Source organism: Rutidosis leptorrhynchoides, chromosome 5, assembly GCF_046630445.1.
Source record: "Rutidosis leptorrhynchoides isolate AG116_Rl617_1_P2 chromosome 5, CSIRO_AGI_Rlap_v1, whole genome shotgun sequence".
In the NCBI taxonomy this organism is placed as follows: Eukaryota; Viridiplantae; Streptophyta; class Magnoliopsida; order Asterales; family Asteraceae; genus Rutidosis; species Rutidosis leptorrhynchoides.
Window position 1 is genome coordinate 350,859,585 of NC_092337.1, and position 15,416 is coordinate 350,875,000.

General features: G+C 36.4%; 1 protein-coding gene across 1 annotated transcript; it reads right to left on the reverse strand.

Annotated features, from left to right (window-relative positions):
* Positions 1-11,844: 11,844 nt before the first annotated feature.
* On the reverse strand, positions 11,845-12,669 carry LOC139849659 (protein ALP1-like). Its single transcript, XM_071839292.1, has one exon. The coding sequence runs from the start codon at positions 12,667-12,669 to the stop codon at positions 11,845-11,847; it is 825 nt and encodes a 274-aa protein (XP_071695393.1).
* Positions 12,670-15,416: the final 2,747 nt, after the last annotated feature.

The following is a 15,416-nucleotide window of genomic DNA, read 5'->3' on the forward strand; positions in this document are numbered from 1 at the left end:
CACGTTCCATAGCAGCCTTCTTTTCAGAAGTATCAGTTGAGACTGGGGCAACAATCTCCCCTGTGGGTTGCTTGGAGCCAGCTTTAGCTTGTTTGAATTTGCCTGTTACCAAGAAATAGATAAGCAATGGATTCCAATACTAGAAGTGGGTAGTCGGTATATAAGACTAGGGCTGTTCTTTATTATCAGAGAGCACTAGATTCTAATACAACTACTGCTTTACCAGTATATGAAATGGTGGATGTACTAGTTGAGGTAGCTGGCTTCTTCCCTTTAATAGCTGGCTTTCGCTGAGGTCCCTCCCCCTCAGCTGGTGCAACACCAGAGGCAGTCGATTGGTGAACTCCACCTTGAGCAGCAAGATACTAAAGCATTGCTGGCATCAGAGCAGCATATGGAGCAGTCGGTTTATCCTTTGGCATCACCCTTGCTTTAGAGGCAGGTCAAATGATTCATCCGCAATCTGCTGGTAAGCTTCACCCAGCTCACTTTTAAAAACCAGGCTCAAGAACCTTGGAAAGGGGACTAATGTGTTCATTTGGGTGCAAGCACCATTTCCCTTAACCTAAGGTAGATCTCAGTTGCGTAGTCAATGTTCCTGTTGAACAGCAAACCATGACCAATTTTGAGCTCAAAATCTGATTATTGATTGAAACTACCGAACTTTTGGTTGATACACTGGGTCAACATTCCGAAAAAGTAATACCACAGTGGTGGCATGTTCTTCCTTAGCGGCGTATGAGCAATTGGACCAGCATATCCGATTATCTCCAGCACTTCCCTCTTAAAATCATCGCTCGTCGGTGAATTAACAAATGGACCACCGAGTAATTGAAGGGCATGACGGATGGCATCAACAGTGATTGAGCAGTTTAGGGTTTCAGTCACCATGCCACGAATACATGGAGCATTCTGTTGAGTGGTGGCCATGGTGGCAGTATACCAGAATCTCGCTAAACAGGCTGGATAGAGACGAGAAGGAACTCCGATGATGGATCTCGCCAAGGGGCATCACCTGATGTAGTTGATCAAAGCCTCATAGCCAATGTTGGCTTTAGACTTGGGAATAGAGAGAGCGTGTGGTGCATTGCCTCTGGATAGGAGAATAAGTGCATGGTCTGGTGCATTAGTAGCCTTGACAAGGCTTGGATGGAGATTGAATAGTAGACCTTGCACAATCTGTTCCTCTATGACTGGTGGAGGTTGCTGTTCTGGTTGTTGTTGCTGTTGTTCCTCCGGTTGGTTCTCGATGGGTGGTGATTGTTGTTGGTCTGCCATTGATGTATGTATTAATGATTTGAGAATTTGGGGATTTAGAGAGAAGAGTGTGTTTTTGAAAGGTAAATTGAAGAGTTAATAACCGAAGGTTATTATGAGAAATGGATTTCCCTATTTAACCTTTCGGATTGGTGGAAAAAGTGCAGGAGAGAGAAAATGGCAACTGTCATCTGCAGGCGCTTGGGCAGATGTGACAGACTGGCACGTTTTCGAGGGGACACGGACTGTTGACATGATGTTTAATTAGCTTGAACACTCATACCTCCCATTAAGCATTAAATGCAGCAGTTTTCAATTCAAAATGAAGTTAAAAACCATAAAATAAATTTTGTATTTAATACAAAAATTCTTTGTTACATTTAATATGTCATGAATTTAATTTTAAATCATTGGGAGTAAATGAGTTTCAGTTTTAAGGTATCATTTAAGTGTTATGAGCTATTTATTATTTCATTTCAAACATTTAAATAACCATGACATAAAAGACCTTGTTGTGCTGATTGTTTGACATGTAGGCAGTAAGGAAAGAATTTGTGACTTACTGGTTTGCCCTACATGTTGTAGAACCAGCACACCAATGAAGTTTTCTTTTATTTTAGAGTTCAAGCATACCCAGCTCAGAGATGAGATAGTTAAAACGTTTCTCATCTAAGGGCTTTGTGAAAAGATCTGCTAACTGCTGCTCTGTTGAAATAAAGTGAAGCTCCACATCTCCTTTTTGAACATGATCCCTTATGAAGTGATATAACGTCAATGTGCTTCCTTCTAGAATGCATTACAGGATTGTTGGTGATAGCAATTGCACTTGTGTTGTCACAGTAGATTGGAGTTTTTGTAACATGAACACCATAGTCCTTAAGCTGGCTTTGCATCCATATTACTTGAGCAGTACAACTACCAGCAGAAACATATTCTGCCTCAGCAGTGGATGTGGACACAGTATTTTGCTTTTTGCTCGTCCAGCTGACTACCCTACCACCAGTAACTGGCAACCACCAGTAGTACTTTTCCTGTCTATCTTACACCCTGCAAAGTCAGCATCTAAATACCCAATTAGCTCGAAATCCTGGTCTTTGGGATACCAAAGACCACATTTAGCAGTACCTTTCAGATACCTAAATATCCTTTTTACTGCTAGCAAGTGTGACTCTTTAGGATCAGCTTGATATCTGGCACAGAGGCATGTGACAAACATAATATCTGGTCTGCTGGCTGTGAGATAAAGTAGGGATCCAATCATACCTCTATATTTAGTGATATTGACTGGTTCACCATTGGGATCAGTATCTATTTTAATAGATGCTGCCATTGGGGTCCCTATATCTCTTAAACAGGTCAGACCAAATTTCTTTAACATATCTTTGATATATTTATCTTGACTTATAAAAATTCCATCATCAAGTTTTTTAATCTGCAACCCAAGAAAGTATTGCAGATCTCTTTGTAAACTCATTTCATATGTCTTTGACATAAGTTTTGAAAATTCTTGACAATGTGTTTCATTTTTAGAACCATAAATAATATCATCCACATATATCTGTACCAGCAAGAGATCACCATCTATCTCTTTTGAGAATAGAGTGGTATCAATTATTTAAACTTTAAAACCTATACCAGTGAGATACACATGTAGTGTCTCATACCATGCTCTTGGTGCCTGTTTGAGGTCATAAAGAGCTTTGTCTAGTTTGTAGACATGGTCTAGATATTTACTGCTTACAAAACCAGGAGGCTGTTTGACATAAACTTCTTCTTGCAGCTTCCCATTTAGAAATGCAGATTTAACATCCATTTGGAATACCCTAAAGTTCATCTTAGCAGCATATGCCAAGAATAATCTGATAGCTTCCATCCTAGCCACCGGAGCATATGTCTCTCCATAATTCAATCCTTCTTCCTATTTGAAACCTTGAGCTACCAATTTAGCTTTGTTTCTGATCACAATCCCATCTTCATCCATCTTATTTTTGAAAACCCACTTGTTACCAATGATCTTTTTAGTTTCATCATCAGGTTGAGGTACCAAAGTCCAAACCTTATTCCTATTAAACTAGGAGATCTCTTCTTGCATAGCTCCTGCCCAACTTGGATCTTTGATTGCTTCTTCAGGATATGTAGGTTCAATAGTAGATATAAAGTTTACATGCATACAAAAATTGCTGGTTGCATGTCTTCTTGTTTTAACACCACTGACCAGATTACCAATAACTTGTTCAATTGGATGCTCCTTTGTCCATCTTGTGTTATGAACGGGTGAGCTTGTTGTGGAACACACAATATCTTGATCATTCGCTGGCTCAGAGGAATGAGCAGCAATGGGAGACAGCTGTTCATTATGAGTGTAACTAGTACCAGCTTGAGATCCTTCAGAACCAGTTGACCTATGCTCAAGTTGTAAAACTTCTGTAGAGCTAGTAGGTCCACCTGGTTTAGACACAGATGGAACAGAGTGTTCCATCTCACCATCAGAGAACCCAGCAACATGGATTGGTGAGGGATTTGCTGCTGGTTCTTCTTCATCATCTAGAGCTTGCTGAGTTGGCTCTTCAAACAGTAACTCCTCATCTTCTTGACCAGAAGATGAAGTAGGGGCAGTTTCATTAAATGTAACATTAATAGATTCTTCAAAACAACCCCTTCTTTTATTGAAAACCCTATATACCTTTGACATGTTGGAATATCTAAGAAATATACCTTCATCAGCCTTAGCATCAAACTTGCCTAGCTGATCCCTATTGTTTAGAATGAAACAGGGAGTGCCAAATACATGAAGAAATGAAATTGAGGGTCTTCTGCCTTTGAGAACTTCATAAGCAGTTTTCTAATGTCTTTTCACTATTAAAGATCTATTCTGGGTAAAACAAGAGTGTTCACAGCTTCTGCCCAGTATGAATTTTTCAGCCCAGACTCAGCCAACATAGATCTTGCTGCTTCAATGAGAGTTCTATTTCTTCTTTCTGCAACACCATTCTGTTGAGGTGTTCTCACAGCAGAAAAGTTATGTGAAATACCTTTATCAGCACAGAATTCTTCCAATGTAGCATTTCTGAATTTTGTACCATGATCACTTCTAAGCTGCTTCACCATTTGCCCATTCAGTAGTTCTATTCTTTTGATAAAATTGATAATTTCATCAGCAGCTTCACTCTTTTGCTTCAAAAAGAATACCCAAGTGTATCTGGAATATTCATCAACAATCACCAATGTATACTTCTTCCCACTACAGCTGGCTATATTAACAGGACCTAAAAGATCCATATAAAGTAAGTGAAATGGTTTCTCAACAGATGAGATCTGCTTCGACTTGAATGAGGCAAGGTGATGCTTCCATTTTTCACATCCAGGACACAATTCGTCCTTCACATAAGACATTGTGGGTAGCCCAGACACCAAACTTTTACTAGATAATTTGTGAATATCTTTAAAGTTGAGATGTGAGAGTCTCTTGTGCCATAACCATTTGAGATTTCCTGCTGCCTTTGAATAAAAACAAGTGTCAGTTGTTGTGACTGCTGTGTTCATGTCAATTTGATACATGTTCTCATGTCTTTAGGCTGTCAGCAGTGGCTTCCCTGTCTTATCAAATAAAGTGCCAATCTTCCTTCGGAATTGAACCATCTTATTTTTGCTTGTCAGTTGGCTTATGCTGAGTAAGTTGTGTTTAAGCCCAACGACATATGCTACATTTGAGAATGTAACATTCCCATTTGTTAAAGTACCAAAACCCTTTGTGTAACCCAACGAATTATCTCCATATGAAACCACTGGACCATCCTTTTCTTGATAGTCCATTAGCAGGAACTTACTTCCGGTCATATGCCTCGAACAACCACTGTCGAGATACCAGATTTGCTTGTTTTGAATGCCCTGCACAGTAGCTAAGAGATTAGTTCTTTTTAGGAACCCATCCAAGGATGGGTTCTGGAAGGGTCATCTTTGATGATCTCTTCCTGTCTGCTGGTTTGCTTGAAGAGACAGCAGCAGATGGGATTAGGGTTAGAGTACATCGCTTGGCTAAGTGAAACTTGCTGCCATACTTGTAGCATTTTCTCACATTTGGTATAGTTGACTGGTCATACACTGAGTAAATGGGTGCAGTAAGATCGATTCTACTTTCAGATATGGTAGCTATGAGCTGGTCAAGCTTGACAGTCATTATCTCAGTGATAGATGACTCAGCACATGATTCCACAATTTGGTTCACTTTAGCTTTTCCTTTAAGGGCAGCTTTACTTTTAGAACCAGTACCATAATCATGGTATACTGCTTTGCCTTTGTTGTTCGACGAACCAGTGTGGGAAGTTACTAACCCGGGTAATACTGGATGATTCGTGTGAATCTTGATTGCTGCCTTTGACATGCCAGTATTGCATTTTGCTGGCTTGTCGGCAGCTACTGGTTGACCAGTACAATTTTCATCAGCTAGCTCAGCATTGGTGGAATTTGAACATGAAGGGGAATAAATTGTTTTTGACTTTCTTTGGTTGTTTTCAGTGATTTCCCTTTTAATGCGTCTTTCCTTTGGAGTCATATAGTAAATGCTTGAAGGGATCAGTAGTTTCATCAATTGAAGTACTGGTTTCCTTGGATTTTACTTCATCCTCCAAAATTTCTTTCATGGACGGTGGTGGGGTCTCTGTAGGTCTGACAAACTTATTTGTTAAGACCTTTTTACCCTTAACTATATTGGCAAAAGTATTTGGTAAGACAGCTTCAGGATCAGTTTCGAGAATGGGGTCCATGTAAGTAACTTCTATAAGAGCAGCAGCAGCAGCATAGTCACCAGCAAAGAAGGCTTCAACTTGGGCAGGCACCTGCTTATTTACACACTTAGCTGTGCATTGAGCAGATGTACACCATGAAGCAACAATCTTCTTGAGGTCGTTTAGCTGGTTCTTAAAATCTGCTGCCTCAACGTGAAGAGACTTTAAAGCAAAAATTTGTGTTTCAAGTTTTGAAATTTCATCCTTCAAGATCTTAATTTCATCAGTTTTACTTTTAAGTTTATCATTTAAAGATTTGTTATCATTTTTCAAAACTTCTTCACGTTTACTGCCTCTGCATAGATCAACTCTTAGGTAGTCAAACATTTCAGCTTTTTCATCATCAGTATAAGTTTAAAAATTATCAACCTTATACAGCATTTCAGTTTTCCATTGAGATGAATCCTTTTTCAGGTCAGCTTCCCTCAAATCAAACACAAATGTACTACCATTATCATCCTCATCAGACTCTTCGACCTCTTTAGCCATCAAACACAACTTTTTACCAGAAGCATAACCAGCATCATCATCATCAGTATCACTGTCAGAAGATGAAGAAGAGCTGGTTTCATCCCAGTCATGATGCTCAGTAACTAGAAGCTTTTCTGGCTTCTTTCCCTTCTTATCAGTCTTTGCATTTTCCTTCATCTGAGCTTTCATAGCTTTGTACTTGTTCTTGTACTTATCAGATTTTGAGAAAGAGTTAGCATGTGAGATTGAAGGTTTCCTGGACATGCATTCAGCAGCAAAATGTCCAATCTTCCCATAATTGTAACACTCAGATTTAGGACCCTTGACTGATTTGCTGCTATACCTAGCACTTGGTTTCTTACTCCCTTTGTATGACTTGCTGGTTTTATTACAATTAAACTTTTTGAAGTGCCTAGCCAGCAAAGCCATACCTTCAGCAAACCCTTCCACATCATCTTCATCATCACTGCACTCTTCAGACCAAGTACCACTCTCCACATCATCTTCAGCTGACTTAAGCTTTCTTTTTAGCAGCAGCAATAAGAGCAGCAGTATCATCTGTTTTAGAAGATTTTGAAGTGGTGGGGGCAGACTTACAGTTTTCTTTCAAGTTTAGTTCAAGTTTAGCTTCTGCATTCTCATGGTTCCAAAGTGTACCATAGAGGGAAGACATGTTAAAGTTCTTTAAAGTCTGGGTGGTTCTTAGAGGGTCAGTCACTGGTTTCCATTTAGCAGAAAATGAGTCAATGAATTTGTTTACTTGTTAAAAATCAGTATATGTGATTTTCAAACTAAGCAGGTCAGCAACTAAGGAGTTAAACCTAATGAAGGTTTGCTTAAGGGTCTCATTCTTATAGGCAAAGAACATTTCATACTCTCTTTTCAAAGCAATAATCTTGTTCTGCCTAACCTCATCCATACCTTCATAGGTAACATCTAGATAGTCTAACATAAGCTTAACATTCAGTTTTCCCTTAATCAGTTTGAACAGGTGATTAGGTAAAGTTATATCTAACAGAGTTCTGATCTTAGGGTCAAGTCCAACACGACGTTTGTCCTCAGCATCCCATTTGGCTGGAGTGAGAACAACCTCTCTGCCAGGAATGGCTGGAGTGTCAGCAGTGGGTGGAATGCTATCAATTGTCTTAGTTGGGACAAATGGACCATCTGTGGAAATACCAAGCATGAGTGGGTCAATAGACTCCAGGTGAAGCATGAACCTTGCCTTCCAAGTTTCATACTCATCTTCATCAAATTTGGGTGGTCTATTGGATGAGCCATTTTCAAGGTAAGCTGTATTTGAGTATGCAGCCATGAGAGAATTCAAATCCAAGATATTAAATTATCAAGACTGAAGCACTGATACCAGTTGTTGGTCCCTTGATAAACAACAGGAGTATTGTAGAGGAGGGTGAATACAATTCTCTTTAATTAAGTTAATAGTTAAACAAAATTTAGTATTCAAGCAAGTAAATTAAATAGAGTCAAAGGTAATTTTTCAACGGTTATTCTTTATTGATTAAATCATTAAGATTTACAACTATCCTTGGCGGAATGATAGTTGGTTGATACATGATGTGTGAAATCTAGTATATAATTTATCTCTGAAAAATGCCGGTTTAAAGATTACTACACACTAACGGGCAGTGTACCCGATCGTGCAATAGTATAAAGTTGGTAATTCCGAAATCATTCCAAGGACAGTTTAACGTGAGAATTAAGATTGCAACTAATAAAAATAAACTAAGTTAATCTATGAAAATTGAAAGTACGAGATAATTTATTTTGTGGCTAATCATTAGCCAAATCAATGATAGATTAAAAGTAAAATACAATATTTTTGTGTTTTTAAGTTTAAGCTTTAAAGCAAACAGACAAGTAAAAATAAGATAGTTGTAATCAAATAGGAGAACGAATGTTTGTCTAGACCTTTTACACCTAGTATTGGATGCATTTAGATTAAACCCCAATTATTATCTAACTAATGTGAATTATCTAGTCGGTTCACCTGGAATTCCCCAGCGCAAACACTTCAATTAAGATTACACGACACGGAATTCCCCGTAGCTTAAGACCTCCTAATTGTGACCAAGTATTCAACTGAGATGAAGACTCGAATCACAATCACACCAACTCTCGTTGCGTATAATTCACCCCTATTTCGTCTAGCCTTTTGAATCCAATTTACTCTCGTCTCCGAGTAAGTAAACAATCAATTAAGATAAACCAATTGTAAATTTATGTATTAAATTAATGAACTCTCGTCCTATCAAACAAATACACAACCAACTGAATCAAAAAGTCTAGCTTTAATAAGAATCGTTCTTTAATTCAAACATCAAATCATCATTAATTAAAAGAATATCTGATAAGTAGCATCCAATACAAAGGTTTATAAGTCTAGACAAACATTAAATAACTTAGTCAATAACCATGGCAACAATAGAAATCAAAGTAACAATTAATAAAGAAAACATTGTTTGATAAGTAGAATCAACCTAATACGATGAATCTTGATTAGTGCTTGAATTGATCCTTGATAGCGGAATGATTAGAGCGTTAGAGTAACCTTGGAATTCCCCAAAAGTGCCCAAAAATAGCCCTAAGAGCTCCCAAAACCGGCTGCCAAAAAGATTACCCTTCATATAAAAAACTGCACCCTTTTTATACACTTTAAAATCTGGCCGACTCAATCCGCGCGGTACGTAGAAAAGTGCACGGTGCGCGCTTCTAAATAAAACACCCTGCACAAAATAAAAGCTGACTGATCTCTCTCGCAGTTATAACGTGCGGTGCGCAACCCTACGCGCGACGCACTTTTCTGTACTCAGCAATTCCTTCACCATTTTTACTTATAACTTGAATAAATCACAACCAAAATCACTCGATAACATAGAAACTGCTGTAAACGCGCCATAATCACCATAAAACACTCAATTAATCACTTCTCGGCTCTCAAATCATAATCTTCCAAATAATCGCAAATAATAACCAAAATCGTATCCGAATGGACTAAAAACGACGGATATTGCCATGATAAATATATGAGAAATGTGCAATATCAATACAGATTTACCTAAGTATAGCTACAGAGTGTGTTCTAAGCTATTACACGTTTTGGACTCTAAATAAACAAACCCACACCACTAGTTGTTACAATAGTGGATACAACAATTTATAGTAGTCCTATTATCTGTGTAATTGTTCCATTATCCACTAGTACATAGGATGTCTGTACTTGTGGGGACAACTGCATCAGAGAGTGTGCTCTCCTCTTTCCTCTTTGGTAGCTATTTGCAGGAACACCCCAAATCGGTTTGGCACCACTATTTGTTTAAACAAATAGAATGTTGTGTTCCCTAGGCATTGACAAAGTATAACACATGTCTGCACATGCGTTAAACTTCTGCATTCCCACGTGGTCTTGTAAGGTCACTTGTCAGCCGCCGACGCGTGTCCTTTTCTGTTCAACTTTGTCTTTGACTTCTGTTGAATAGTACGATTAATGTAGACCACTCAGGAAACCACTATGCTTGTAATGGAGCATAGCTGTCTTGTGTAGTAAGCTGCATTCCAGCTGTGCTGGTTCTTCATTGCTGAGACACTTGATATTCTTGAATTGCTTAGTATACATCCTGTGCTGATGAAAAATACTGTCTACCTTATGCTGGTAGACTAAGCAGCAAACTAAACACTCGACACAGCAATATCTGCTATCTATACATTAGGCATGAGCAAATAAACTGAAATACCGAAAACGAACCGGTACCGAACCGATACCAGTATCGAAAACGGAACCGAAAGGGATTCGGTATCAGTTTTGGTTCCAGGAATTGGAGGTTTTCGGTTTCGGTACGGTACGGTTCCGGTATTTTTTTTCGGGAAATCGGTATTTGGTACCGAAATTTGACATTCCAGATTTTATTATTTATAATAGGTCCATCTTATATAACTTATATATTCCGTAAATATCTAGTTACCACTTAAGCTTTGACCCTTAATCTAACTAGAATTATAAACAATGCAGGTGTCTTTAATCCACGCGGTAAACTCCTATATATGTTTACATGAATTTTAGCTGAATTTTTTTTTTTATAAATTAAAAATGTATGCATTTAATTTGATAAGAAGTATGCTAATGTGGCTACATATAGTGATGTTTGTAAGTATTGACATTTTTTTTTTTTTTTAATCTTGATTTGCATTTTGCTAAACACACTATGTTAGCTTCCATATTTCGAAGTCTTTTTACATAAACAAACCAAATATTCACCATTTTCAAACTTTACAACAACTAATATATATATATATATATATATATATATATATATATATATATATATATATACATATATATACATACATATACATATACATATACATATACATATACATATACATATACATATACATATACATATACATATACATATACATATACATATACATATACATATACATATACATATACATATACATATACATATACATATACATATACATACATATATATATATATATATATATATATATATATATATATATATATATATATATATATATACTCCATGTAATCTAATATGCATGAATTAATTATGCAAATAAATCATCCATTCCCAATCGAATAAATCTACATTGTTTGGTACCAAATGCGTAAATAATCAACTTTCAGACTCATGATCGTCATCAAACTTTCAAAAGAATCACACTAATGCAAATGATATAAGTACATTAAGTGTTACATTTTCATCATTTTACCAAACAGGTAAATAATAAACATGCAAATGAATCATACCACGTCACTCGTATTATCCACACCCTTGTCAAAACATTGCAGTACCAAGTAGGTAAAAAACTGAAAAATACCGGTACCGTACCGGTACCGAAACCGGTACCGTATAGAAATTTTGGTACGGTTTCGGTTCTCCATTTTACCCAATTTCGGTACCGGTACTAACCGGTTCCGGTACGGTTCGGTACGGTTCCGGAACCGATCTCATCCCTATTATACATAAACAAACTTGTGCTGGCTGCACATAACATTTTAGTGCAAATAAATTACAGTTTTGTCATAATTAAATCCTTAATTATTTTGGGGACTCAACATCCACCAATTTTGTATTTTTTTTCAAATGAATTAAAATGGTAAATAAATACAACAAAATAAAATAAATTACATATTAAATAAAAAAATACATAATTAATTTTTCATAAGAATTTAAAAATACATAAATTAATGATTACATAGATTCTATAAAAAAAAAACTAATTCGCATTGCGAAAAGTGGGTGGAAGGTTCCAAATATGCTCGAATAAATCCTCGGTAAGTTGGTTATGCATATCTCGATCCCTTATTTCTCTTGCGATGATATCTCGATCCCGTCCTCTGTTCTGTATACGTTCCATACCATTTTCCATTTTTTCCGGTAGTGAATATTTCTTCCCATTTAGAAAGTGCAAAGCCGTTATCTTCAAGTATCATGTTATGTAATATGAGACAACATTTCATCACTTTTCGCATCCTGTTAACTGACATACTTCGTGAAGCTATGCGTATAATATGAAAACGACCTTGAAGAACCCCAAAAGCCTTCTCTATATCCTTTCGGGCACTAGCTTGAAATCTTGTAAACTTAATCATTGGTTCTTCAGTAGGATATGAATATCCTTTAACTAAAGTTGCCCAATCGGGATATATACCATCCGCAAGGTAATATCCTTTGCTATATTCATGCCCATTTACCTCAAATTGTGTTGATAGAAATGTTCCATTCTTAAGTTTATCAAATATAGGTGATTGGTTCAAAACGTTAATATCATTGTTGGAACCCGCCATCCCAAAAAAAGCATGCCAAATCCACAAGTCATATGAAGCAACTGCTTCAAGCATAAGGGTCAGTTTCTTGTGATCACCCCTAGTGTATTGTCCTTTTAAAGCAACAGGACAATTCCCCCACTCCCAGTGCATACAATCTATACTCCCGAGCATACCCCTAAAACCATGTCTCTCCTCGTGTGCACTATATAATCTAGCAACATCGTGTGCATTCGGAGATCGCATGTATTCCCTTTTGTACAAAGTAATAACGCACATACAGAAGTAATCAAGACATAATATTGATGTTTGCTCACTCATTTGCAAATATTCATCCCACATATCGGGAGCGGTTCCATACGCCAATTGGCGTATAGCCGACGTTCATTTTTGTAAAGTAGTAAATGTAGGCCTATCGATAGCATCAACTCGTTGAGAAAAGTAACTAAAATATTCTGGCGTATTATCACTTTAGAAAGTAGTTATACCTTGTACTATCCGGAGAAATAATTGTATTCGCATACGAAAACGCCTTTTAAATTTTGTGTGTGGATATTTTGGCGTCTCACAAAAAATAATCATCCCATAAACGTTGTGCAGCAACCTCCCGTTCCCTAGGAATGTAACCTCTAACTCTCGGAATAGATGGTGCTGATTCGACTTCGGAATCATCATCTTCTATTTCTTGAATTAATTGAACAATCCGCAAAGCTTAGGAGTCAGAATTAAGCCCCCGTAACCTCGAACCCATTTATAAACTAGTAAACTTTTATAAAAAATATGGAAAGAAAAAGAGTAAGAATGAAATGTGTGAAAAATGATATAATTGTTGGTGTTTAAATAGGAGTAAAATTAGAGTAAAAATGATTTCTTTTTTTTTTTTAAAAATAGAAAAAACGGGTATATATCCGTTGGGTAACGGATATATTATGAAATGGCCTGTTCATATCGATTATAAACGTTTCATAATAATCGGTTTCATTGAGAGATTTTGACCTCTATATGAGATATTTTTCAAAGCCTGCATTCGTTTTTAAAAACAAACCATAACCTTTATTTTATCGACAAAGGTTTAAAAGACATAACGTAGATTATCAAGTAATGATAATCTAAAATACAACGTTTACACATGACCATTACATAATGGTTAACGATAATATGATACAACAAAGTGTTTTCCGAATGCAGTTTTTAAACATTATCATACAAGCATGCTGACTCCAATTCTTGTCTTTAATTAGCATGCAACAACGGAAGTCTTTTAATAATCACATGAGAATAAACATGCTTAAAATGTCAACAAAAATGTTGGTGAGTTATAGGTTTAACCTATATATATCAAATTGTAATAATAGACCACAAGATTTCATTTTTATAAAAAGCATACAGGCATATAACAATCTGTATAAAAATCATTCATATGTTGAACACCTGGTAACCAACATTAACATAATGCATATAGAATATCCCCCGCATACCGGCACATCGCAATCAGTATATATATATATATATATATATATATATATATATATATATATATATATATATATATATATATATATATATATATATCGAAGTATTAAAGCAGTTCACCTCTCTGACTGGGGCTGGTCAGTGCCCGTAGATCTACCTTTAGGATTCGCGTCAATTAGGGGCCTACCAAGTTAATGGGGCGATATTTGGTATAGTAATCCAACCATGGAATGTAGTTCAAGTACTTGTGTCTATTTTGTAAAAACATTTACAAAGCTGAATGTATTCTCATCCCAAAAAATATTAGATAGTAAAAATGGGACTATAACTCACTTTCACAGATTTTCAATTCTTCGAAAATTAGACTTGGCCACGGATCGATTCACGAACCTATAACAAATATATACATATATATCAAAGTATGATAGAAATACATTCACATCATTTTTTTATTTACGTGTTGACGATTTAAGATGTTAAGTTAGCAGTCCAACGTTAGTAGTCCAAAGTTAGTAGTCCACAGTTAGTAGTACATATATAGATCGATATATCATCCTGAAATAATTAAGACATAGTGTACACGTATTATATAAGACTCAATCATGACCCAAGATACATCTATTGTCTTTGAAGTAATCTCGACGTATTGTGTATATGGTGTATTTCGATTTATCCGACGTATTGTGTAACTTGTCTTAACTAATCAAGATTATATTATATTATCTCGGACTTAACCAAGACTAGTATATTATAAGGAAATACTCACGAACATGTTAGAATACATGTATAAAACAAGAAAAGTTATCTAGTATATGGTTAGTATAGATTTTATCAAAATAATCCCGTAGTCATTTAGCCATTTTTAAGCAATATTGTTTTGCCCATAACTTCTTCGTTACAAATTAGTTTTGAGTGAATCAAATTGCTATGGTTTTGTAATGAACTCTAATTTTTAAAGCTAAACTGAAAAATTAGTGGTTTTGTTAAGTCCCCAAAATAATTAAGGATTTAATTATGAAAAAACTGTAATTTATTTGCACTAAAATGTTATGTGCAGCCAGCACAAGTTTGTTCATGTATAGATAGCATATATTGTTGTGTCGAGTGTTTAGTTTGCTGGTTAGTCTACCAGCACAAGATAGACAGTAGTCTTCAATTAGCACAGGATGTGTACCCAGCAATTCAAGAATATCAAGTGTCTCAGAAATAAAGAACCAGCATAGCTGGAATGCAGCTTACTACACAAGACAACTATGCTCCATTACAAGTATAGTGGTTTCCTGAGTGGTCTACATCAATCGCACTATTCAACAGAAGTCAAAGACAAAGTTGAACAGAAAAAGACACTCGTCGAAGGCTGATAAGTGACCTTACAAGACCACGTGGGAATGCAGAAGTTTAACGCATGTGCAGACAAGTGTTATACTTTGTCAATGACCACGTGGGAATGCAGAAGTTTAACGCATGTGCAGACAAGTATTATACTTTGTCAATGCCTAGGGAACACAACATTCTATTTGTTTAAACAAATAGTGGTGCCAAACCGAATTGGGGTGTTCCTGCAAATAGCTACCAAAGAGGAAAGAGGAGAGCACGCTCTCTGATGCAGTTATCCC